The 25494-nt window shown below is 42.1% G+C and overlaps 1 protein-coding gene across 1 annotated transcript in view; it reads left to right on the top strand.

Moving 5' to 3' along the window:
- ASTN2 (astrotactin 2) overlaps nt 1-25494 on the top strand; it is a 2164803-nt gene that overhangs the window by 1475235 nt on the left and 664074 nt on the right. Inside the window, exon 13 of the mRNA XM_069241522.1 lies at nt 4577-4765. Within this exon, the coding sequence (XP_069097623.1) occupies nt 4577-4765 (189 nt within the window). The remainder of the gene's footprint in view (nt 1-4576; nt 4766-25494) is intronic.

Genomic DNA, 25494 nt, shown 5'->3' with positions numbered 1-25494 from the left:
TGCCGGAAGTGTGTGGATCCAACGCTTCGTACCAATGCTGCCTCACCTCCACCGCTCCACAGCAAGAACCTGACGCCTCTTCATAATGCCTACGCACCTTCGCTCGCAGCATCGGACCAACACCGCCTCGGATCCAGCATAGCCGTCATCCCTGACTCCATGCACTGGCTTGTTTCCTCATTTTCACAAGGTAGTGTACCAGGTGGTCTGTGTAACTCCGTGACCAGCGCAATTGGAGTTGGATTGTTAGGAACGACTCCGTCATGATGCCATGATATCACCAATTTGAAGCATTTGTGTTTTGAATTACCATATTGAAGTTTAATATTAGAAAATTCATAACTTTGCCTGTGTATGTTGGATTTTTGTTGTTTTGGTCTTGTTTTACCCAGATAAATATTTGCTATTTTTCTAACCTGGTGTTGAGTCATTTTGTAGTATTTTTACTGTATTACTGTGTGTGTTGGTACTAATACTTTACACAATGTCTCTGGGTTAAGCCTTTCTGCTCGTGCCAAGTTACCAAGGGGGTGAGTGGGGGCTAACCGGGTGTGTTTCTCCTTTGCCCTGACTAGAGTGAGGGTCCTCGCTTGGACAGGGAGCAACCTGCCAACCAAAGACCCCATTTCTAACAGTGACAAAGTGTATTCCTACTATGTGTAGAAGTATCTATGGTGCTCTTTCTTGCTTGACAGAGGCCCTGATTATGAACACAGCTGTAAACACCACCGTGTTCATGCTGGCGGTCTTTCTATAGACTGCCATCCCCCTTGAGACCCCACCGGCTGCATATAGAACATTCTGCTGGGCCGGGACATTGCGGACAGCTCCACATGGAGCTGCCGTCAATGCCTCAGTGCGGCGGGTGCAGCAGCACCCGTCGCGCAGATCACTGCCTGTAAATCGGCCAGTGACCTGCGCGGCGGGGCACTGCACAGGAGCCCCTGCACTGCCCAAGCGCATGGGCTGTGCAGGGGCCCCCAGGGGGGGCCCAGAGGACCCCTTCCGCCAGCCTTTCCCTGGCAGGGGAACCTGCCAGGGAAAGACTGGAGGAACAAGGACTCTTTATCTGCAGGGCAGCGCTGCTTGCAGTGCTGCCCTGCCACATAAAGTATTCTGCCATCGTCAGGCTGCCTTGTTCAGAATAGGGCGGTTCAAACCGCCATGCCAGTGGTGTTTTTTTCCGCCACCGCCGACATGGCGGTCTGAACCGCCATGTTCGTAATGAGGGCCAGAGTCTGGTGAGTTCTGCTATTGCAAATTCAAATTTCAAGTGACTTATTACAAGTGATATTTTAGAGCAGTGTTAAGAAATCTAAAACATTCCTTCTAATCAACTGATGAAACGAAGTGATGCAACTTTATTTATTTGGGAGTTTTATACAGTACTATTCAAAGCCTCACACTTACTTCATATCAAACTGAGCTTCATGAGCTCATTCGATTCACCCATTTTCACATTTTAGATGTTGAAAGTAGTTTGAACCCCTAAGGAGCAGATGTACCTGTAGATTCTCTATCAAGATTCCATTATGTTTGATTCATTCAATATTTTATTGTGAAGGTCTCAAAGAAGTAAGGGGCAAGGACTTGCCTGAACTTGGAGCTAGGTGTCAAATGGAAAATTATATTGAACTGATCCAGTCCTTTATGAATTTTGACCGAATGGTCATCTGCAGATGTATTATTTGCTTTTTTTAAATGATTTTAAGGTTTTTTGTAAATAAATATTGCTTTAATTGTTCAATTTGTGTCTAGTACTTGTAAAGGTTTATATGGTTTATTTCAAACTCTTGTAAACTGTTTGTCCACTATTAAATATTCATTATTAGCTAAATTCATGTTTGTGATCTGATATCAATCATGTCCCAGAAATGAGTCCACACCTTTAGCCGAAAACTCTCTTCAAGAGTGTTCGTGAGTTTTGTGAAACTGAGGGGCATATTTATACTTTGTTTGCACTATTTTTGTTTCATTTTTTGATGCTAAAACATTGCAAACTTAACTCCATATTTATATTTTGATGCTAGACCTGTCTAGCGTCAAATTATTGGAGTTTGCCTCATTTTTTGGATGCGTGAACCCACCATGCGTCAATGAGATGCAAGGTAGGCGTTTCCCTTCCAAAAAATGACCCTATCGCCTTAGCCCCATATTTATACCCCGTGCTAAAATGATGCACGGGTGGGAGGCGGACCCAAATAATTACGTTAAGCTTGCTTAGCCTCATTATGTAACACCTGAGTCACACCAGGCGTTAATGTACCTGTGGATCCATTTTCATGGCCAAACCCCATGGAATGGATCCACCGGTTCTGACCCCTAGCCCCAGTAACACCACCACCCACAGCAGAAGGACACCAGAGGATGGGGGACCCCATCCCAGATGAGTAGGGTAAGTCTTTTTTTATATTTAATTTTAAGTGCCTTTAGGGGGCCTTACATGGAGCCCCTGTCTGGCACTGGGTGTAATGGCCATGCACAGGGGACACTGGTCCCCTGTGCTGGCCATTGGGGTGGTGAGCATGACTTCTGTTTTTACTCTACAGAAATCATTTTTGGGTGGCTGTGCGTGAGGAAATTACGCTAGGTTGGTTAGTGGCATTATTTTTTAGGCTAACCAGCCTAGCGTCATTTTCTGTCGCACAACCTCCTTTTCCCTTATCGCCACCCCCACCCGGCTCGCATCTTGTTTTCTTATTTTATTTTTTTATGCTAGCCCAAGCTTAGTGATGGCTTGCACCATTCCTTAAATATGGTTCCCGGTTGGCGCTGTAGAATGGTGCAAGCCGGCACTAAACATTTTGATGCAAAACTGCGTTAGTGCAGTTTTGCATCAAAAACTATAAATCTGGGCCTGAGTTCACGGGATTATGCTCTTGGGCTGGGATTCAAAGAATTATAGAGGTTGGGGACCTGAACTCCCAATGATCTGCCCAAGTGTTTTGTTCATCTGAAGGTGTGTTACATTACTACTGCAGTGTTAACAGAAAGCTAGAGGTGGGTGAGCCAACAAATTAACTGGGAGAGCTGAGCCAGAGCCAAGCCAAGGGCCTGCCTTGACTCTAAGAGCCAGTACATTAAATTATTTGCATGTAAAGTATTAAATAAATATAATATACAAATATAATAGGGTGGTCTCAAAATTCCATGAACTGCATTTCTTTAACATGCTGAAGCATTTCATCTTATTATATTGCAATATGTCACTGCATTGGAAGGCAGTTATTACAAATAATAGTGATAGTTTATAAATATAAACTTATAAATATTCACCTCCTTCCCCCACAACATGATGGAACGCCACCAGTGAATTACAAGGCAAGACAGTTGTCATCTGTACATATATGCAGCCTAGACTCTTATTACACAAGGGGCAACATTATAGGCTACAAACACGAGAGATGTTTGTGCAGCCCACATCCTAAATTCACCTATTCAAAGTTGTTCTGATATGTCATAATAATGATAAAATAGGCTTAGTGATATTCCCAGTCCTTATACACGGAATTTAGAATGGTGGCAGTGTTTAAATCCACAAGGGATTAATCTGTCAGCAATTCTGCTAGTGAAACAGAATTTTATTGAGTGCAAATCTAATCTCAGTGTAGGCGCTCCATGGTGGGTCCACCTGCAAAAGCTGGGGAACCAGCACAAACTTTCACATATTTGGGTATTCATAAACATTTGTAGGTAGTCTACCACCAAGAAAACGAATGACCATTTGCAAATGTCAAGGCTGGCGTAAATCAAAGTGTTAATGGAATGCAAACACCCCAGAAATTGGTGGTGGGGCAGAGGAAGAGAACCAAAAAAATATCAACTGCATAGGCAATGTGATTTCCATTCGTAGAACAGTACTCATGTTAATTTCGATGCATGACACTGGTCTTTGAAGTTGTGACAATAGAAGCATTGGAGACGCTCTCCTGGAATGGTTTGAGAATGGAATGAAATGTACTCCGCTTGTAGCATTCAGCCTACACCAGTAAAGGTAGCAAGTATCATTGCTAACTAACTATGCCCCACCGATTATTGCACTGGCTAGTAACTTCTGTAAGGAAAAGTATAACTCTCCTCAGAGGAGCATTCCTCTTATTTTAATTCTGAAGTCTGAAAGATGAGACACTCATTTTCTCGTAGCACCAACCATCTCCATTCTTTGTGTTTGGTTTTACATTCTTCAAAAAGTATTATCACTGCACTACTTTGATCCATACTTGAACATCAAACCTAGAGTTTTGCAGGATCCTCCTTCTACTTCATGTTATAAGCCAGGCTGTCTCGTGGACTGGAAAAAATGACCATATTTTTATCAACAATAGAAGCTCTCCTAGGCACCAGTCACACCTACTCCCACTGGTGGAAGATCAGAATCATCAGCTATTGTGTTTGAAATCCACTGTCTTCAAGAAGAGATGCCGTGTTGTCAATCTTCTCTGTAACCTTCCAGTTTCTTGCCCAGTTGCAATGAGTCCCTTACTATTGTCCATCGTGTGTTTGGTGTCCATTGATTGATGATTTGTCTCTTTTTATGATGAACCGGCTCACTTGTATCTCTTTTTCTGTTTCCTAGCTGCGTGGAGGAATACAAGCTCGCCCCAGATGGCAAATCCTGCCTCATGCTGTCTGACATCTGCGAGGGCCCCAAGTGCCTAAAGCCAAACTCGAAGCTCAATGATACCCTCTTCGGGGAAATGCTGCACGGCTACAACAACAGGACGCAACAGGTCAACCAAGGACAAGTTTTCCAGATGTCGTTCAGGTAAGCTTTCCCAGGCCTGCCTTCCATCCTTCTTGTATCGCTGGATTTTGTGGGGGGTTTTTGCTTGATGCTTGACATATGGTTGACTTAGGCGTGCATCTGTTTCCTCTTTGTCCTAACCCTATCAGTACCTAGTCTGGTGCCCAATTCGAGAAAATCTTTTAGGCCCACAAAGGTGAATAATGTGGTCCTATGCTGCCCCTGGTGGTGCTGAAAATACTGAAGAACACAATTTTCCCACATAAGAGCATAACAATAAAGTTATATTAGTCTTTTTAGGACCGTAATACTTATCTGCAATATGAAATGATTTTCACCTTTCCACCTGAAGAAAGAAATTATGCAAATCTTATTTAATCCATAGGGAAAAATTGAAAAATGAATCGCTAGAACCAAAAGCTGCCCTGGTGTATCCCCAGATGGGGAGAGGGCTAAGGGCTATGGGGAAGAGGGTGCTGCGGTAGGACACTAAAAGGGATCTCTTCAATTTACACCATGAATTTAGTAAGATCCAAAGGCACTGATAATATGTAGGAACCTCCAACCACTGCCGATGTCATACTTGTTCTGACCTCACCGCTGTCCCATGCGAGTTTCAGATGCCCCTGTACCGTGCTCTTCCGCGCTCTGGCTAGGTTTGTACTGTACAAAATACACATTTGTATACATACTCCGGCGATTCAAGGAAGTGAGCTATAAGGAAAAATGCCTGTTTGTGAAATAGAGTATAGGAACTGTCATGCTGTGTGTATTTTTATAAGTGACGCTTCCGTTCTATTTGCTGCTTCAGATCAAGAGTGTCAGGAAGGCAGAGGCCCATATTTGTACTTTTTTGCGTTCCATTTGCATAATTTCTTATGCAAAAGCGGCGCAAACTTACAAAATATAATTGTATTTTGTAAGGTTGCGCCACTTTTACATCAAAAAATGACGCAAATGTGTCACAAAAAAGTATAAATATGGGCCAGTGTGCGCTAAGCACACCGGCAGAGGTCAAAGGGTTCCTCGGAACATAACAAAGAACTTGGCCTGTTTCATAGCCCGCTTACTATTGTAGACGTTGAGGGGTGTAACACTTGATAGACTGGCATGAAAAGCAAAGGAGGAACAAAAAGAGTGTTTTTACAGCATTTCGAGAAAAAATCTTGCTATTACACACAGAGTGCTCACAAATTCTGGCCATGCAAATAGAATGTAAGATTTAAAATATATTTAACCTAACAGTAATGTATCAAGTATGAAATTACGAAATCGTTTAATCTGAAAGGTTTTCAAAAAGGGCATGACTTCATCTGAAACCTCATTGGTATCTCATTCATAACTATTCGTGTCAATATCCGGAAATGGAGGGGCGCAGATGCAGTTCATGCCTGCTTGTCACTTTGGACTGCTTATCTCTTCTCTTCCAAAAAACAAAGCAAAGTCCCTTACATGTGTCACTGGTGACTTTTCCTCACTCACCCCTCCAAAAAGATTCTGAGAGGTAGAGTTATAGGTTTTTCCCAATTTACCCCATTCCGCTTCTCAATGGGATTACTTCATGGTAACTTACATCACCAGCGTTTCCCAGTTAACTCGAGGGGGCCAAACATAATCATAGGGTTGGGCCTAGCCTGGGCTTCATCCCCACAGAGAGGAATGTTGGACTGACCCTTCCCATTCAGGTTGACTGGTACCCCCATTGCGGATTGAAACACTCCATCCACGTCCATGTTGTACTGGACCGCGCAGGCATGCTTTGCTCCATTCTTGTTTCTGGTCAATGTTTTTCATGCAACCATGAGTGCGGGTACCTTCAGTGGGGTAGGTGCCATGTCAGCATTTCAAGGATGTGAGGGCCTCCGTGCACCCCAATTCTGACTGTCTTTTGCTATGAAACCGGGGGCAGCAGAATCATTCTCCTTGCTTGACTTAGGGCACAAGATAGCCTTGCTAAAACTCTATTTTGTGTTATGAACCGATGGCTTTCCTGAAATGACTTACCACTGTCCCGTGTGTCATATACAGAATACACTGGGTGGAATATGTCTCTTTCTATTTGGAGGCTCCCGATTCTGCAACGTTCACGTTCCCGCGAAGGTTATTGCAATTAGCAACCTCTAAACAATAGGTTTGAGTTACTGTAATCTTTAATTGTAATGAAGTTAGCAGTGCCTGCTTCACAGGTAAGTCTACATTGGTGTACAATCTTGGTTTTAACTTTAATGTAGGAACAAAAATGAAGAATGCAGAATGAAAGAGGTCTACGGAGTTGCTATGGTATTGAAATATTTCTCTTCGTAAAGAAGAGTACTATAAAAAATAACCTTAGTTTCCAGACTTTATTGTGCACGTGCATGTCTTGGCACCACAGTCCTAATGCAACGTTCACCGAAAATAGGATTTTAGCACATATCACTTCCAGGAGCCACAGATAAATGCGGGCATCATCTGTTCACTTTGGCATTGCTCAGTCAATCCTCCCGTCTAGGTGCCTAAGAACTGCCAAAGAAATTGCAAAAATCTATCCGCTGTGTAGTTTCCTGGCTTGAAGACTCTGAATGATGTCCAAAGAGCAGTCAGTGCCAGCAAATCTTGGTACGAAAATGTTTGTTTGCACATCCCCTACAACTTTCCAAAACCCAGGCTGGTTGTGAGCAGGAGGCGTCAAAATAAAACACATGGCAAATCAAAGGTTTCTGGCAGTCATGAAGCCCAAAGTTGCAGAACAAGCAAATTATATATTTTTTTAAATCAGTGATGAATTATGGGTCACAATAGAAACTCGGGAGGAGATGTGTCTCCACTAGTGGCTAAAGCTGCCGACTTTTGAATTGGAGAACCTGGTACAAATCACAGATTCGGATAAACATCCTTTGATTCCGGCCAAATCACTTAACATCCCCATGTACCATCTGGTTCTCTTGTAAAGCCCGCGGGTCAAGTTCACGCTCTATGAAACTACAAAAAAAACAGAAGCACTTGCCTTATGACCTCTGTTGAGCACATCTGATGCTTTAGAACACTCTTTAAAACGCTGACAGAAAATGACACACACTTCTCCAAAACATTGACAACCCCCTTTCCAGGAGGCCTTGCTTACCAGTCCTTCTTAGGACTTCAGCCCAGGAGAAGACATGGAACTCCGTGGATTACCAAAGCCGTGCACCACCACACACTGTATCTTCATCACAAGAAGTGACTGATCCCTCGAGGTTAAATCTTGTTCTTCATTAACCAAAGGTCTCACAAAGTTAAATGTGCCAATGGTGGATTGCTTTACTGCGGCCTAGAAAAATTTCGACTAAATGGATAGATGGGTCTACACAGTTAAGGTCGGGCACAGAAGGATGTTTATTAACCTCGGTTTAAAAAAGACATATCAAGTGTAATTGACTAATCCTGTAGCATGCTAAGAAAAACCCTTAAAGCCTAACAAAACAAATTATTAGTGTAAGCCCACAGGCTGTGGAGCTGCAGAAAGGGTTTAGCAGGGCTAGGTACTGCAGTTTTCAAAATATGTCTTAAGATTGCACACAGGACTAGAAAGGTGTGTTTTAGGATTGAAGGTGGACTTTTCTGATTGGCTAGTTAATTTTGCAGTTCAGGCACTTTTCCCTCTAACTTCTACCTTAGCTCACTTGTCACACTCACGTGGTCAGCAGTGGAAGGTATCCACAATGGCAAACTGCAGATAATTAAACAGTAAACATAGTCATGATATAATGGTCATCCACTCATTGTGACATTTAAGGGCTCTTTAGGAGATAATTCACTATAAAGTCCTTGCGTGAATGCCAAATACTCATGTCTGGCCGACTTTCAACGACCTAGACTATGTATATATTGCATATAGAATAAAAAACAGCCATGGAAATGTATGTGAATTACAACTACATGAGTGTTTTGCACAGAGCAAAGTTCACACCCCTTAAGTGGGAGGTATTTGTTCTGATGCAATCGCAAGTATGATAAAGAACTCATCACTGCCCTGGCAAAGTACATATCATAAGCGTTGAAGCCTTTATATGCCAGAACATATTGAAACAGATTGTTGTTTCTTGCACCTTCTGGAAGTTAACTTTCTGACTCGTACTAGCGTGGTGCTAGGGTATTCAAGGGTAAATCATTTGCTTCTCTTTCAGGAATCAGTAGATTTCTATGCGGATTTGCGCCTCTGCAGGTATAAACCGGTCTGCGCATGCGCAAGTTTTTTTTTTTCTCATTTGAGCCCATAAACTACACTTTGTGACTCAGCTCCTTAGCATTTACTTTGCATCACACAGGGCTCATTCGTAACTGACACTGGGGCCGGATGACACAGCGCGCCTTATTGTCAGAGGGAAAGATAGATAGAAAACAAAAGGTCCATCGAGAAAATGAAATGCGCACTTGAAGGACACACGTTACAACACTTTCAATAGGTCAGACTTTGGCATTTCCATCTCACTGCCTGGAAAATCTGTAATCACAAACAGAATTTATGTTGCGAGGAGAGAACGGCAGGTTAAAGGAGACAAATACATATTTATGATAAAGGCAATATGCCATTGCAGGCAGACATTGCAGTCAGAATCTCTTCTGAAGCGTCACAGGACACCAGACTCAGACATGCATGACCTCGAAGGGACCGTACATTTATTTCAGTCATGAAACTTTCCCCCCTGCTGTGCGAAATTCGTGAGGTCACAATTTCATTTTTTGAAATGCCACGTTTACTTAATGTGAAGTTGCGAAGTCTAATGGGTCAAAATGTCATGCATTTGTTGTAAACTTAAATGTGCCTAAGATTTTTTTTAACAATATTGAAAAATTTGCCTTATGCAGCAGCAAAAACGGCGCTATTACGCCTACGACACATGGTGCGTGAGTTAGACTTCGGCGGACGGGCACTTATAAGATAGAAGGGGTATTCGTCACATTTGTGTCAGAGGAAACCTTTCAACAAGCACTGACAAAGCCAATAGGTTTCGTCTCTGCGAAATCTGTTGTTTTTTTAAAATGTTTTTTTTAGAAATGTTACACAGGAGCGGTAGCTGTTGTGAAGCATGTCTTGTTCAAAAAAGAAGGCGCTGTGACGCAATCAGCGCTGGGTGCACTATAGCACTTTTTTTATCTTTAAGAAATGCGGCACAGCAGCTCATGCTGGGCAGGCCTTTGGTTACGCTATGTTAAATGGAACCTTCTCCTGTCTGTAACTGGAATGTTACTTTTCTGAAATAACGTTGCTGTCTTTATCATCATCAGAAAAGAAGTCATAGTGACATTCGTACAAGCAGGGCATTTAGGGCCAGATGTAGTAAGCCTTATGCACCTCACAAACGGCGAAAAACGCAGATTGCGAGGCGCAAAAGGCCTTACGCGATGCAGAGTCACATTTTGCGAGTCAGTATGTGATTCCGACTCGCAAATAGGAATGGGTGTTCCCTTCCTATTTGCGACTGCATCGCCATGCAGATTTGCTTTGGGACCGCGAATGCGGTCGCAAACCAACTCGCAGTTACCATCCACTTGAAGTGGATGGTAACTCATTCGCAAAAGGGAAGGGGTCCCCATGGGACCCCTTCCCCTTTGTGAATGCCCACAAAAATATTTTTTCAGAGCAGGCAGTGGTCCTATGGACCACTGCCTACTCTGAAAAAAACAAAAACAAATGGTTTCAGAATTTTTACTTTTTGCAGCTTGTTTTCCTTTAAGGAAAACGGGCTGCAAAAAGAAAAAAAAACTGCTTTATTGAAAAAAGCAGTCACGGACATGGTGGTCTGCTGTCTCCAGCAGGCCACCATCCCTGTGAGTGCCTAGACTTGCTGTGGGGCCGCAAACTGCGACCCACCTCATTAATATTCATGAGGTGGGTCTTTGCGACCCCATAGCGAGTCACAGAAGGTGTCTGAGACACCTTTCTGCATCTCGGATTGCGAGTTGCAATTTGCGAGTCGCTATGACTGGCAAATTGCAAGTCGCAATCTGATACCTACCTACATCTGGCCCTTAGAGTGCACCTGAAGTATACATTACGCACTCCAACATTCTCCACTAGTTTGGAGACACTGATCTGTTGTGATTCTCCCCCCCCCATGCTCATGAAGGCCAGCCCGCTACCCTACAAGAGAAGATCATATGTCAGAATGTGTAAGGCTCCTTGTGACTCCACATCCGCAGTTAAACCAATCCCTGCATTTTGGGAGTTGCAGTCTTTGGTCAGTTAAAGTGAGCTAACAACGTAGTTTACAATGAGGTGTAAAGGAAAGGCTAGGACTTGAAAAGATCATGTGCAAATGGCTTAGAAAGGTCCATGCTGACTGAGTACATTTTCAGTAGCCCCTGTTCCTTCTCTATCACGATGAAGGTGTCTCTGTGCTCCCCATTCAGCGCACCTCTTTAATATACTTTAATAACACATCGCTGCTTCTTTTTCGGCCCACTTCTGAAAAACCTATTTTGTAACCTTTGCTTAAAACTCATTGCAGAGTGCATTGTGAGAATTGAAGTGTCAGTGTGAAGTGTCGTGCCCTAAAAGCCATAATAAAAGTTTCCTTGAATGCACTGACCCTTAGAACGTAAAAGTGAGCGTGAGGGTTGATCTCTGAGAACCAGAGTTCAGTAAATGTTGACAAGGAACATGGGTCTACGTGGTCAAGTGTTTTTTACCCGGTTCTAAGCGAGCGTCGATTGATGGTTTGTGCATTCCAAACACGAATTAAACCAATGATGTTGACTTTTGTTGCACAGTTTTCACTTGTGCACTAGTGGTGTCTTACTTTGGAACAATTAACCCACTAAGCTACAACCAGAAGTTTCGGGGGGATGGCTCTTCACCTAAGTTGTGAGAGTCACCTCATAATGAAATGGTTGCCCAGCACAAAGTGTTTTGATCGGTGTGTACAAGAAACATTTAGGAAGTTGTTTATTAAGTGAAGCCAAGCCCTCAAATAAGGCTCAAGTGACTGCTGTGAATGAGTGAAGGAGGAGGGCGTGGTGGGTTCAAAAACAGCTCTGGTGTGGGCTGAAAACAATGGTGAGGGTGGGGGTCAACAAGAGAGACTGCAGGCACATACACTGTTTACTAATGCAGGTCTAAAAAAAAAGAGTACCTGTGGCTAGTGTCAGGACACTGGTCATTAGCCACTGGCCAGTGTCCGAAAGCTGTACTTGGTCCAAGCCCGAAGTAAGGGGGCAGGTTCTAAGCCCCATTCAAGACTTTTTTTTTTAACTAAAAAAAGACTTTGCAAGCACAGTGAAAGTGCTGTGCAGGCGAAACACAAAAAAATCTAAATCAAGCCCTTGATCAGGAGCTGGAGTTACTTACCTCTTTTTATTGCCTCTTCCATTACCTCTTCTTTGAAGATCTTGGTCAGGCTGCAGGCTGCAATGAAATAACAGCTGTCACTGCATTTCTAGGCCACCTCTCAGATGACAGCAGGGAATTACAGCCTGATACATTGTATATTTGAGGCAGATCATTTAGCTGCAGAAAATGTGTGCATTAAGTTCTGGCAAATTCAGAGAACATCATACTACTTCAGGAAATGCAAATTGTCCCTAATTTGCCCATCCACAATTTAATAGTTTTAATTTCCCTCATTTGAGAACTCTTTTCAATCACCTTGTTATTCACGTGTTGTGCAGACTTAGTTGAGGCATGGACGTCGTCACTGAAATTCCAGGGGTAGTGGTAATGACATCACATGCCCTTTGACCTCTACTTTCACTCACACACATACACACAAATTCACACTTACATACATTCTCTCACATACACACACTTTCACTCGGACGCATGCACACAACATACACTTAACAGCATTTTTTACTCACCCCAGCTGCCACTGAAGGGAATATTCCAGCTAATTGCACTCCATCTATTACACTAGTAGTGGATATTATGTTATTATTCACTAACTAGTGCACTAAAAAATAACAGAAAACAAACAGTGGAGCCCAGAGTGACGTCCACAAGGACGAGCTGTCACAGTGTTCCTGTTACTGAATTTGCAACCTCTGATGCTAGGGGTTGAAAAGCAGTAAAGGGCAAGCCAGGGGTCGCAGCTGCAACCCCCGACGAACCCTAAATGACGTCTATGAGTTGGGGTGTGCAAAACTGCAGAACTTCAGCCAGGAAATGCAGTTAAAATCATTTAAAATTATTAAAATTTGGAATTTACCCAGAAATTAGCAGGCAAAGGTATGGCATTACAGTGTGCCATGAATATTGTCATGATAATTGTCCCGGGCATCAAGACAGCTGCTGTGAAGATTTCAGTGCCTCCTTTTTAGGCCTTGCTTGTCAAATATATACACCTTTCTCTCTCACTTCATGCTATTGTTTTTCGCGAGAGCATTCTGTGTTCCACTGGAATGCATGAGGGTCTATTTTATATCTGAACAGTGCAGTGCATCATCAGGCTGTTTGTCTCATTCACTTTTTTTTAAACTCCAATATGAAGTCTGTACAAAAAGTAATCCTCGTATGCTACTTATTGTTGTCAGTACTGATGTAGTTAGGAGGGTAAGCGTTAATAGGATGAATACATGTAAAAAGCATTTGTAAGCATTGTATTTACTGCGTTTCCACATTTATGCCAGATTACTGTTCTAGCCAGTGCTTGTTTTAAACTTGCTAAGATTGTTCAATTTTAGCAGGAAATATCATAGCTGCCGAGAGACCCCACAACGTGACTGAGACATACGTCCCTACCCAGCTTCTAAGCCAGCAGGTTGCAGGCTGTGATTTTCACTCATTGTAAAAATAAAACTGTTATGAAGTAGTTTATTTTTTGCCAATGCGAAATGTTGATTTTTCTTTAGTATGGAGCACGGTTTTCTTTCAAATGGAATTAACAAAGCAATTGTTTGCCAGATTGTTTTGCTTAGTGTTAAAATGGCACTAACAAAATGGGGTGAACATGACTTCCACACATACTGATTACATCTTCGGTGTCAACAGACTCCACAGCATTGCGGATTTTTTTCTAATAAATCCATTTTCAAACTGATTAAAAACATTTGCAGTTCCACCTTTTCAAGGTACATGTATCAGTAAAATTAGAAAAATCCCCACAACTTCGTAATAGTACTCACAACTAATACGGCGGTTTCAGGCCATTTCTGTGGAATTTCATCGGTGGTTCTGGATAGTTGGAGTGTCTGACTCCTTGAGAACAAAAACTTGTGGTTTAGCATATGGCGGGAAAGTTGAAAAGCAAATAATGTTCGTGCAGTATTATTAAATGTAGAGGTGAAAAACTAAGGGCCTGATTTAGATTTCAGTGGCCTCGAAACTGTGACGGACAGCCCTCGTTGCAATATAAATCCCATTATGTCCTATGGCATTTAGAAGTCGGTGGATGGGCTATCCATCACCTTTGTGATGCAGTAATTCGTGTCCCAAAATCTAAATCAGGCCCTAAGTTATTCCTCTTTCGCCAATTACATGATTCCTTTGTTCCCCAACATGCAATTTAATCAGTTTCTTGAGATCTTCATAGCCCTTTTTTATTTCTCAGCCTGTTCAGGTATCTGCCCAAGGCTGTCTTCTGTTTTCCCCACCTGACTCCTTCCTGGCTGCCAAGAGCAGTCCCTCTGCTGGCCAAATCTAATGGAGTTTATTTGCTTAGGGTGTCATGCGATTTCTTTTTCAAAACCTGAATTAGGTCAGCTGTCGGTAGATGATTTCCTGACACAGTTTGAGCTCAGTAGAGTGCAGGTCTTGCTTTGCCATGGTTCCAGTGAAAACTATCTAAGGCCAATTCTGCAAAATTGTAAATCCACCATAGATTTGAGTCAAATCAAATTAAATCTTTATTTGCACAGTTTTTAAAAACAATTGCAATTATAAATCAATCGGTGCCAAGCAGCAACAAGCATTGGTAATTCATCATGGATTCGAAACTTTGTCTAACCGTGGTAAAAGTTAAAAGACAAGGTTTAAAAGGAGAAATCAATATCATCTGTAAGGCTATTTACGTACAAATAGAGATAACGTGCATTTCAAAATAGAGTAGCGTGCCCAATTCGAGTAAGTTTAAGCAATCCAAGCTGGTAAACCCTGAACATTCGTTTTGACTACATTGCTCTCTTGGGACATTTGTATACCCATTAGGAAAATTAAGGCTGCAGAGATTAGAAAGAAGAGTAGGTATCATCTGCAAGGCTATTTTTGTGCACTTAGAGTTAAAGTGCATTTACACAACGGAGCATCGTTCCTAATTACAGAAAGTTTCTGCAGACCAAGCAGAAAAACATTAGGACATTTGTATAACCATGGTAAAAATTAAAAGAAAAGGATAATAAGGACGAATCAGTAACATCTTTAAGGCTATTTTTGTGCAACTAAGGTTAAAGTGCATTTCAGAATAATATAGCATTCCCAGTTAGAGTGAGTTTCGGCAATCCAGGCTAGTAGAACATGAATCAGTATCATCTCCCAGGCTATTTTTGTGCAAATGAAGTTGAAGTGCATTTCAACAATAGAGCAACGTTCCCAATTAAAGTGAATTTCAGCAGTCCAGGTTGGTAGAACATAGACACTTACCCTGAGAAATGTTCTCTCTTGAGCTGCAATGACTGGAAATATAAAGTGGAAGAATTGCTAAACAACATGATTCTTGTCATTTGGGCTGTTTGCAGCAATTCACACTTGTGTGCAAATGTGCAAGCTGTTCCTTCCAGAACCTTATTCACTTAGGCCCATATTTATACTTTTTTAGCGCCGCATTTGTATAATTTTTTTACGCAGAAGCGGCGCAAACTTACAAAATCCACTTATATTTTGTACGTTTGCGCCACTTTGGCATAACAAAAATGACGCAAATGCCATGCAAAAAAAGTATAAATAAGGGCCTTATTACATTCCTTAGAACCCTGCATGGGTAAGGCAAAAGTGCAACGGTATTGGACCTTTTCAAAACAGAAGCATTTCCAGTGTGTCCGCTCCTTAGAACCGCGAACAGGTAAAGCAAAAGTAAAACGGAATTGGACCTTTTCAGAACAGGAGCATTTCCACACATAAGGAAAAAAATGTCTTGAGCCCCCTTCGATTAAATTGAATCAAACTCAGAGTTGATTTGCTTTAATAGCTGGTCCACGTTTAGCAGACATTTGACAAAGCACGCTATAATTTGTGAGGTGGATCCTTTCATGCAAAACAAAACTGCTTGTCGACACGTTGTAATACCATTAGAGTTGAAAAGGTTTCGAAAGAACATTCTGTGCCACAGCAGCAAAATTGGGCAGAAACATAATAGGTGCAAAAAATCTGCTCTTGGGTTGCAGCTTAACCTGCAGGCCTTGTTCTCCCTTAGCGGGTGTCATTTTGGTAGATCATCAATTGATGGCAGAAATCCAAATCTAGATTAGAGAACTTTGATTTTCAAGTAATTCCCCAAGATGGTGCTCAAATAAGATTGCACAATTGGAGCCCTGTAGGTATTAATGGTCATCCATGCGTTTTCGAGCAGGCTGAATTTAGTTTTATCTTCCCACCTGGAGATCCGTCTAGATTGTTTGTTCAGGACCCGCTTAAATAGCTGGTGCGGCAAATGAGAGTGCCCAACCTGTTCTGCATTTAGATGTTTCATAGAGGCAGATATTCTTGCTGACCAGCTGTTTGCATCCTGGGATATGTTAAAAGCAATTTCTTGCCATAATAGTTGTCTTAATGTTTTCGCTTTTGCCTGCTTACGTAAGGAAGCATATTTGACTAGAGCTCCCTCTTATGCAACTCCCTGTTCTTGCAGCCAAATTCTAGTCTAATCTGCACCGGTGAGGATTTAATTCTAAATGTGGGTGCAAATTACTACTTTTTGGTATTCACTGATATCTTCGATAGTACACTAGAAAGTGTGACATGCACAGGTTTCCAGTATCCTCTTGGAAATGTCAAGTGGCTGCTCCTTCAGTGTCCTATTCACTTTTTGCCACATTCCCCACGGCACAGCAGTCTGTCCAGAGGGAAAGGAACCCCATGAGGAAGTGCACATGTTTTATATCTACAGGGAAACTTTTTCCCCACGTGAAGGTCGCCTTTCCTCCCCAACCTCAACCAAATGTGGTCATGATCTGTTCCCCTTTAACATCATGAAAAATGTTAGCTGGAGTAACACTCCAACCATAGTTTACCGCCCAATTTACTTGTTATCAATTGGTCCTCTCTAGGCAGGTTCTGCACTTTTGACAGTCCCAGAACATTTTCTGTTATGCTTCATTCAATCGTTCCTGCAAGGTCCTTTTTTCGGGGACCTCTCACCTGCTTTATCCTTCTGCATTTTATTGATTCTTTAAGCACATTGGAAACAAGGCATCTTGCCTTTTCTGAAGGATAGCAATCTGTCGGAATCCTACAGACAGTGCAAACCATATAGTCCTTTTATGTTTATGTTTCTTCACTGAGTTGCCTGCTAAACCCTCTTACGTGGTTTTGGAATATTCTAAGGTGGTCATACCTACTTCTAGTACCTTTTGAGAACTGAAAATTAATAGAGCATACTGCATAGATTTTTAGGTGTGGTTGGAGCTATTGCCATCTGTAAGAAGATAAACTCCCACTCAAGGAGGATTCTGTGTTTGCCCATCTTTCTAGTAGGGGATAGGAGGCCTCAAGCTAGCAGACATTGATGATTGTGCTATTTGACCTTATAGCATTGTATTAGTATTTGATATGTTGAAACAAAGCCTAGATGTATGCATCCAGACCATGTGTCAGTAATTATCAATTTAAGACTGAAGCGGAAACCTCTCCTGAAACCTGAGGGTGATCTCAGAAGAACTGAGAGGAGAGATCAACCAGTCACATGAGTGATCTTGAATAGCAATGAAGAGAGATCTAAGTGCTGTGCTCATCTTCACAGGGGCAAGCTGAACCAAGCTAGGGGCACAGAGCCACACCTTTATCTCTTCAAAGATCAAGATGGCTTCAAAGGATGTGATAAATGGAACTGAAGGACATGAGAGGACCAGCAATATCAAACCACATATCCTGCCTCCAACCCTTTAATGGATAACCCATAACCAATAAAAGAGCGATAATAATATGATAACAGAGTCAAGATTGAAAATAAGTGAAAAGATTGTGCTTCCAGGTGTGATAATAACTGTTGTGAGAATATGGTTTGTAGTTGTCTAGGAATGAAGTATTTGCACCACATTTATTTTAGGGTGGATTGATGATACAAAGCTTGACTTTTTTAAGTAAACTACCTGTGGTAAAACATTCACTTGCAAGCGAGCTTATGACAGTGGCTACAGCTAAGAGGGTGAGTTCAACAATCTCCACTCTATATATCTACTGAGAAAGTCTTTTGCTTAATGGAGTAGTCACTTTGTGTCACCCCATCATAGAAACATGGATAACTCTTGAGAAGAGTTCAAGAGGCTGAAGATCTCTGGAATGCTTCTTGTCTCTAGGTGACCCACCAAGTTAATGTTTTCTCATTAGAAGGCGCGTAACTCCTTGAAAAAGTCCATCAGCTCATCACAATTTTTATATATATATATATATATATATATATATATATATATATATGAGACACTTGGTTGGTGGAGTGAGGTCTCCAGTCCCCACCCCACACTCTAATTCTAAAATGTTACCATGAGATTTTTTTGTATTAGAGATGCAAGCTCAGAAGTAAGCCTTATTTGGATTGAGGATGGTTTTGTCATAGCTTAGGTCCCGATTTAGATCTTGGTGGAAATGTTACTAAATCACAAACATGACGGATAGCCCATCCGTTGTATTAAGATGTCCATAGGATATTATCGGACCATAATACTGCAAATGGAATATCCGTCACGTCTGGGAAAATTAAACCCCTCCGCCAACATCTAAATCAAATGCTTAGTCTTGGATGTGTTGTGCAGTCATTGATGCCCTTTTATGCATCTTCCCATCATCGGTCTGGGATTCTTCATTAGGCATATGACCCAGTATTGCCACTATTCTCAACTATCTGGGAGTGGATGTGGGACCGGATGAAGCCAAATCTACCCCAAACAGAATGGCTCATTTTACACAGAAGAATAGAAAGTGCACCAAAACATTTGTCATTGGGCAGGGAACCAAATAATCTGACATTAGATCTTTAACTGGTCCATCACAAGCTGCCAGTAGCTCCTACGATGGCTCCGAGTAACTCACACATACGAAAATGGATATGAGCTAATTTGAGAATATGCAGCTTCTGTTGCAACACTCTAATCATCATGTACTCAGATATTTTAGTCCTGGGAAAGTGATAGTGCCACCCACTTCTGAAATTTCTTCTTTTTTCTTTGTTCTTTCTCCCACTTCCCCTGACATTCTCTTCCTTTTGTTCTTTTTTGTTCTTTTCTTTTTTGTTCTCTTTTCTATTTCTTTCCATTTCCAGTTGATTTTACTAACCCATTGCTTGTTTTTCTGTAGCCATCTTTCTTTCTTCTTTCTTCGGATCTTTCTTTCCCTTCCTCTTTCAGTCTGTATGTCTTAATTAATTTTACTTATTTTTATTTTTTCTTCACTGCCTTTCCATTTTCTTTCTTTTTTTCTGGCTCTTTCTCTACTTTTGTTTTTGTCCTGTCTTTCATCACATCTCTACTTGTTCTTCCTTTTCACTCCTTTATTTTCCTTTCTGATCCTTTTTTCTGTTCCCTTCTGTTTTATTTACTTTTTTCTTTCTCCTTTCTTTGCCTCGTTCCCTCTTACTTTTTCTATCATTTTGTCTTGTCTTTCCCTCTTTGTTAAGGTTTTATTTTTCTTTATTTCTCTCCTTTCTATCATGTCTTTCTGATTATCTTTGATATTCCTCTTTTATTTTTCCTTCCTTCTTTCATCTTTATTTTCCTCTATTTTAACTTTTTCTCCTCTTTCTTTTATTATGTGTTTTCTTCTTCAGTGTTACCTTGTTCATTTTTCATTCTCTCCAGCGTTTTCCTTCTCTCTCTTTTGTTATTTCTCCTTTTTTCTTCTTCTCCTTTCTTTCTCTTTTCTCAGTTTCCTTTTTCTCTCCTTTCTATCTTTCTTGTCCTTTCCTAAGTATGTATCTTTTTCTCTGTTTCACTTTTAATGTCCACTGGATTTTATTTTTTTCTAGATCCTTTTTTGTTCACCATTTTTTTATACTCTTCTACATTGCAATTTCTATTTTTCCATTTATTTGCTCCTCTCACTTGTTCTCTTTTTCTTCCACTTTCTTTTTCTTTCTTCTACCCATCTTCCTTTATTTCCTTTTCACCTTTCATTTCATCTTCTTTTTCTTTATTTCCTTTCTTCCTTTAGGTGTGCTCCATTGACTCCTAACCTGGTTTGAGCTATATAAATACCAGAACATACATGCTCACATACTTTAACTTGTTTGTCATATTTACAGAGGTGTACTGTGTGTATTTGTCAAGGGGGGTGCAAATAGGTTTGCCTGTAAAGAGCTACGAAGTCTGTATCTACCTTGCTAATTGTATCTTTCTTAATAGTTCTTGTTAATGATTTTATGTTTATGTTAAAAACAGAACTGTCTGATTTTCTTTTTTGAGGACACCAACCAATACTACAAAGCAATTTGCGAGATAATGCACTGGCCCGAGCACTCAAAATGAGAGCAATGCCATTGTATCTATTGCATGGCAATGGGACCATAAGCCCCAAGAAGACACTGACCTCTTGGAGTTAATCAATAAACAAGAGCAAAGTTGCAAAACTGATCCTTTGTAAACCTTTTGTGATACAGTTCTCGTTTCTGTTCAGTGGAGCAGGCCTGGGGTACTCGAGTGGCGATGGTTAAGTCACCTCACCTACATGCACCATTATTGAATCCCTATATTAGTGGCTCAGCGTGGTTTTCAATGAACAGAAAAACCTTCACTATTAGAAATGTTAGAGGCCCACTGTAATTGTAAAGGATGATAGTTATAGAATTTGGTTTGCAGCTCATTAATATTTCCTGATTTCTTTGCTCAACTCCATAATTGGTTCTCTGATAAATAGAAAACCATCCAATGAAGTGAAGTCATGCAAAAAACTCATCATGATGGATGAAAGCAGTGAAATCTGCTCCGTGATAATTCTGAAACCCCTGATAGAGGAAGTTAAATCAGAAACCACCCTGAGTTTGATGTGACTTCTGAACTGGTCTGAAAATATACACCAAAACTTGTTCAGCTCATCAAACAAATATACTTGTAAAGCAAAATGTCACTCTTTGCCATGATCCGAAAGGTTTCATCTATATTTGATGTGAAGTTTAGGGACAAATTATAGTGTGAAATAAAAATATTTTGTTTTACTCAGTGAAACACACCAAAGGGCTAATTTACAAGCCCCTTGTGCTGCCATAGTGTAATTTTTTTTAGACGCTACAGCAGCGCTGAACATTCCCCACCCCATGCCATGTTTACAAACTGGCGGAATGGTACCATTGTGGAAGTTTGTAAACCCCAGCTGTGCTAACGAGCGTCATATTGTGCTGTATTGTAAATACAGTGATATCATGGTGTCATTAGGGGTTTGCGGGGAGGCACAAGCAAACTGGTGCATCATGATCAACGTGCCAGTTTGTTGTAAATGAGACCCTAAGAGCGACAGGTATGCCCAGATATGTGTGCACAGTGCCACAGAAATCCAGGTGCAACTCACCGACAAAGCCCAAGTAGGCAGAACCCAGTCTGAGGATGCTTATTTCCTGTTCAGAGGGGACATGGCCTGGCAGGGTGGGCTGGACAATTCCTACTGTGGTATAATCGAACCTGATGTGGGTAGTTCTTGCTCAGAATGGCTTAGAGAGCAAAAACAATGGACTGGAATGCTTCATCAGCATACTTATTAGGGGCCCAAATTAATTCAAGCATTCCATCCAAACATCAACTTTTTGTTTTCTTCAGAGTGGAGAGGAACCTTTAAAGCAATCGCCGCAAGTGCACGAAGCACTCTCCTTAAGCTGAGGGATGAGACACACTCTTAGAGCGACTCCTTCCAACCCTCGAGGCATACTTCTAAAGCTGTGAACACAGAGTTAGGAGCCACACGCTTAAAGATGCTGCCTTGCGGTGGCAAGTGGCCTTTTACAAGTATGGCCTAGAGAGGTGAGGCACACTTTTAGAACCACAGCCTAAATTTTAAGAGGCTCCTTTATAAAGCTGGGGCATCAGCGTGGTCAGTCACACTCAGTGCACGAGGTACACCCTTGGAGCCGTGGCCTCAGTGTGGTAAAGTGCACTGTTATAGTTGCTGCCTCAACAGTCCGCTTTCGACAAGTTGCTGGAATGCCTCTTCATGGACAGTGCTAAATCTGTCTTGTACATCCTTACCCCTGGGGCAGTCGGTAGTGTCCACCAAATGCCACCTCATGCCAATATTGATCACATCTCTAGCTTACCCTCATGGATTAGCCATGTCTACATTGACCTCCTTCAGGCAAAATCTGTTCTGTAGTTCTATACAATCACCAGCATACCAGTCCGCATCTCTGGCCATGCTCGCTGCTGCAAGGTTAACTTAGGTTCTTCTGATCCGTTAATTGCATTGTTTGTGTGTGTTGCATCCACGTCCTTCACCCTTGTTTCTCCTCTGCCATTCCCCTTGCTATTCGCTTATCGAGTCATCAGTTTCATCAGTTAAACATACAATTTCCTCCTCAGGTTCTGACATTACTTTATCACCTCCCTTTATTTTCCACCCGAACACTTCCTTTTGTTCGGTAAAACTTGTGATAAAATCATTTGCCTTCCCACAGTTGTTTGCCAGCCACCTATGCTCTCCGTGCGGTCTATCAAGCGTTGCTTCAATCTCAATCTCATTTTCCCACGTCAGTTCTGATTGATTTTCATAATAAGCTTTCAGACACATCCTATCTACAAGCATAGGCAGTCCGCTCAGCCTTGCTTCCTTGCACATTCAGCGCCTGCTTTTTGTCCACAAGCCTATATTTGTGTTTAGTGTCATTTCAATTCTCATCATTTCTAAACATTTCAGTTTTAACCTTCACTGCCCACTCCTCTGATTGCAAATTACAGTTCCTGCGTTGTCACACCTTGGTTTGATTGTATTTACTACACCACCATGAACTAACACTGACTCTTATTTTATAGCATATATATATATATATATCAGCATATTAAAGCAAACTGTATTGTACAGATTGGAATTGAGGATGGGTATTCTAGGATGCAATCCTAGGTATCCTTTATCTTCTGAAGATTGCAGTATGTTTCTGTGGACTCCATCTCCATTTATACACAAATAACCCAGCAAGGGCCCAACACTAGACCATTACAAGTGACCCCACAGTTGTGGATATTTGTCCCTTAGTTCTGAGGTCTTGTTGTATCATGGTAATAACTCTCCCTAGTTAACTAATGCATTATTCAATATGTGGAGTCAGGGCATTTTGTAATCAATACATTGTATTTCAGGAAATAAATATATGTCTTAATCCCCACACAAAAGAAATTGTGTCTAGGGTAAAATGCATCATTGAGATTTTATTCAATTAAAAGACTTATGTGTTTGATGGCAACTACACGAGCAGACTATGGGGGTCATTCTGACCCTGGCGGTCTAAGACCGCCAGGGCCACGAATGACAGAAGCACCGCCAACAGGCTGGCGGTGCTTCCTAGCCCATTCTGACCGTGGCGGTAAAGCCGCGGTCAGAAAACCGGGGCCGGAGGTTTCCCGCCGATTTTGCCCCGTCTGGGCTAATCCGCCGCTGCCATGGGGATTCTGACCCCTTCCCGCCAGCCTGTTTCTGGCGGTTGTCACCACCAGGAAAAGGCTGGCGGGAACAGGTGTCTTGGGGCCCCTGGGGGCCCCTGCACTGCCCATGCCACTGGCATGGGCAGTGCAGGGGCCCCCTAACAGGGCCCGGCCGGCTTTTCACTGTCTGCCTAGCAGACAGTGAAAAGCGCGACAGGTGCAACTGCATCCGTCGCACGGCCGCAACACCGCCGGCTCCATTCGGAGCCGGCTTCTGTGTTGCAGCCCTCCTTCCCGCTGGGCATGCGGGCGCTAACATAGTTAGCGCCCGCAGGCCCAGCGGGAAGGTCAGAATGCCGACAGCGGTCTTCTGACCGCGGAGCGGCCAAATGGCGGTTCCCGCCTGGCGGGCCGCAACCGCCGCCCGCCAGAGTCGGAATGACCACCTATATGCTTAATTAGACTTCAAAATGAGTGAATAGAAATAATTCACAATTATGCATCCCCATGTTATTTCAGAATCACTTACTAGCACAAATAAAGATGACAGCTATACACAAAAATATGCTTTACAATTTGAATGAATGAATGAACGAATGACTGAACAATGTTTGTTGGGTGTTTCAGACATAGAATCCCTCATTGTGTCTATCAATCAAAAGTATAACCTGTTACTCATCTTTAATTTTAAGGAAGCAGAGATGGTAATTTCATGCTTTATGTAGATCCATACTTTAAGCCCCCTATATTTTTCACTCAGGCTTTGGTCACCTTTTTGACAAAACCTTAACTGAAGTGTTACTGCTTGAAAACGTTTGAAGACTACTCCAGAGTCATCTTAGCAGCCTTTTTTGTATTGTTGAATTTCCACCTGTTGGGATTCATGCTGTCAACAGTGTTTAGCTTAATTGAAAATAAATCCTAATTTGACAGGGACAAAGAGTTTGTGATGTGAGCTTCTTTAAATGGGGGTATCTGAATAGAAAATAAAATGGTCTTTGTCAATTTTAGAAATGTCCGAAATGTCCATAATTTAGACTGACTTTATGCTTTCCATAACTTAGACTCTCATCGGAAGGATAGGTATTTTCCTCCTTAAGTATGCCACCTCAACAACTTAAATATTATTTTCTATTCATTGTTTTGGGTTCCTAAAATCATTGTCATTTGCTGAAAATGTATTGAATTTCGATTTGCATTGATTTCCCTTAACCACTGTTTGAGTTAATGGTTGGAGGATGCTGGATGTCCCATAAGGGGACGTGTTGGGTGAGCAGACATGATTCAAACATTGCGCATATTAGGTGGGCTGCATTTTAACAAAAAGTGTTGCGGAGACTATCATAATATGCACATTTGTTTAAGCCGATATTTACTTTTGTTAGGGCGATCTTTATCATAAACTAATCAGAGAGTGATGAAACTAAGGCCCATATTTATACTTTTTGATGCAAACCTGTGCCAGCGCAGGTTTGCGTCCAAAAGATTAACGCCAGCTACCGCCATTCCAACTCGCCAGCCGGACGTCATATTTAAGGAATGATGGTAAATTACTCTAACCGGGCAGCGGAGGCGTAGGGAAGACTGGGGGTTGTGCGTCAAAGAATGGTGCAAGTCAGGTTAGAGTAAAAAAAAATGACTCTAACCTGCCTAGCGTCATTTTTTGACGCACAACCCCCATGGAAATGACTCCTGTCTTAGCAAAGACAGGAGTCATGCCCTCCTGCCCAATGGCCATGCCCAGGGGACTTTTGTCCCCTGGGCATGGCCACTGGGCACAGTTACATGTAGGGGGGCCCAAGTTAGTCCCCCCATGTCACCTAAAAAAAAAAAAAGTTACTTACCTCTACATACCGTAGATGGGTCCCTCAATCCATGGGTGTCCTCCAGGGGTGGGCGAGGGTGGCAGGGGTGTCCCTGGGGGCAGGGAAGGGAACCTGTGGACTGCTTGAGCCCACAGGTCCCTTAACGCCTGCCCTGACCCAGGCATTAAAAAACAGCGCAAATCCAGCTGGGTGCCATTTTTAAGGCCCGCTTCCTCCTGTGCGTCAAAATGACGCAGGAGGATAAATAAGGCGTACATGTCTTGGAGT

Source organism: Pleurodeles waltl, chromosome 6, assembly GCF_031143425.1.
Source record: "Pleurodeles waltl isolate 20211129_DDA chromosome 6, aPleWal1.hap1.20221129, whole genome shotgun sequence".
In the NCBI taxonomy this organism is placed as follows: domain Eukaryota; kingdom Metazoa; phylum Chordata; class Amphibia; order Caudata; family Salamandridae; genus Pleurodeles; species Pleurodeles waltl.
This window is presented reverse-complemented; position numbering and strand designations above follow the sequence as displayed.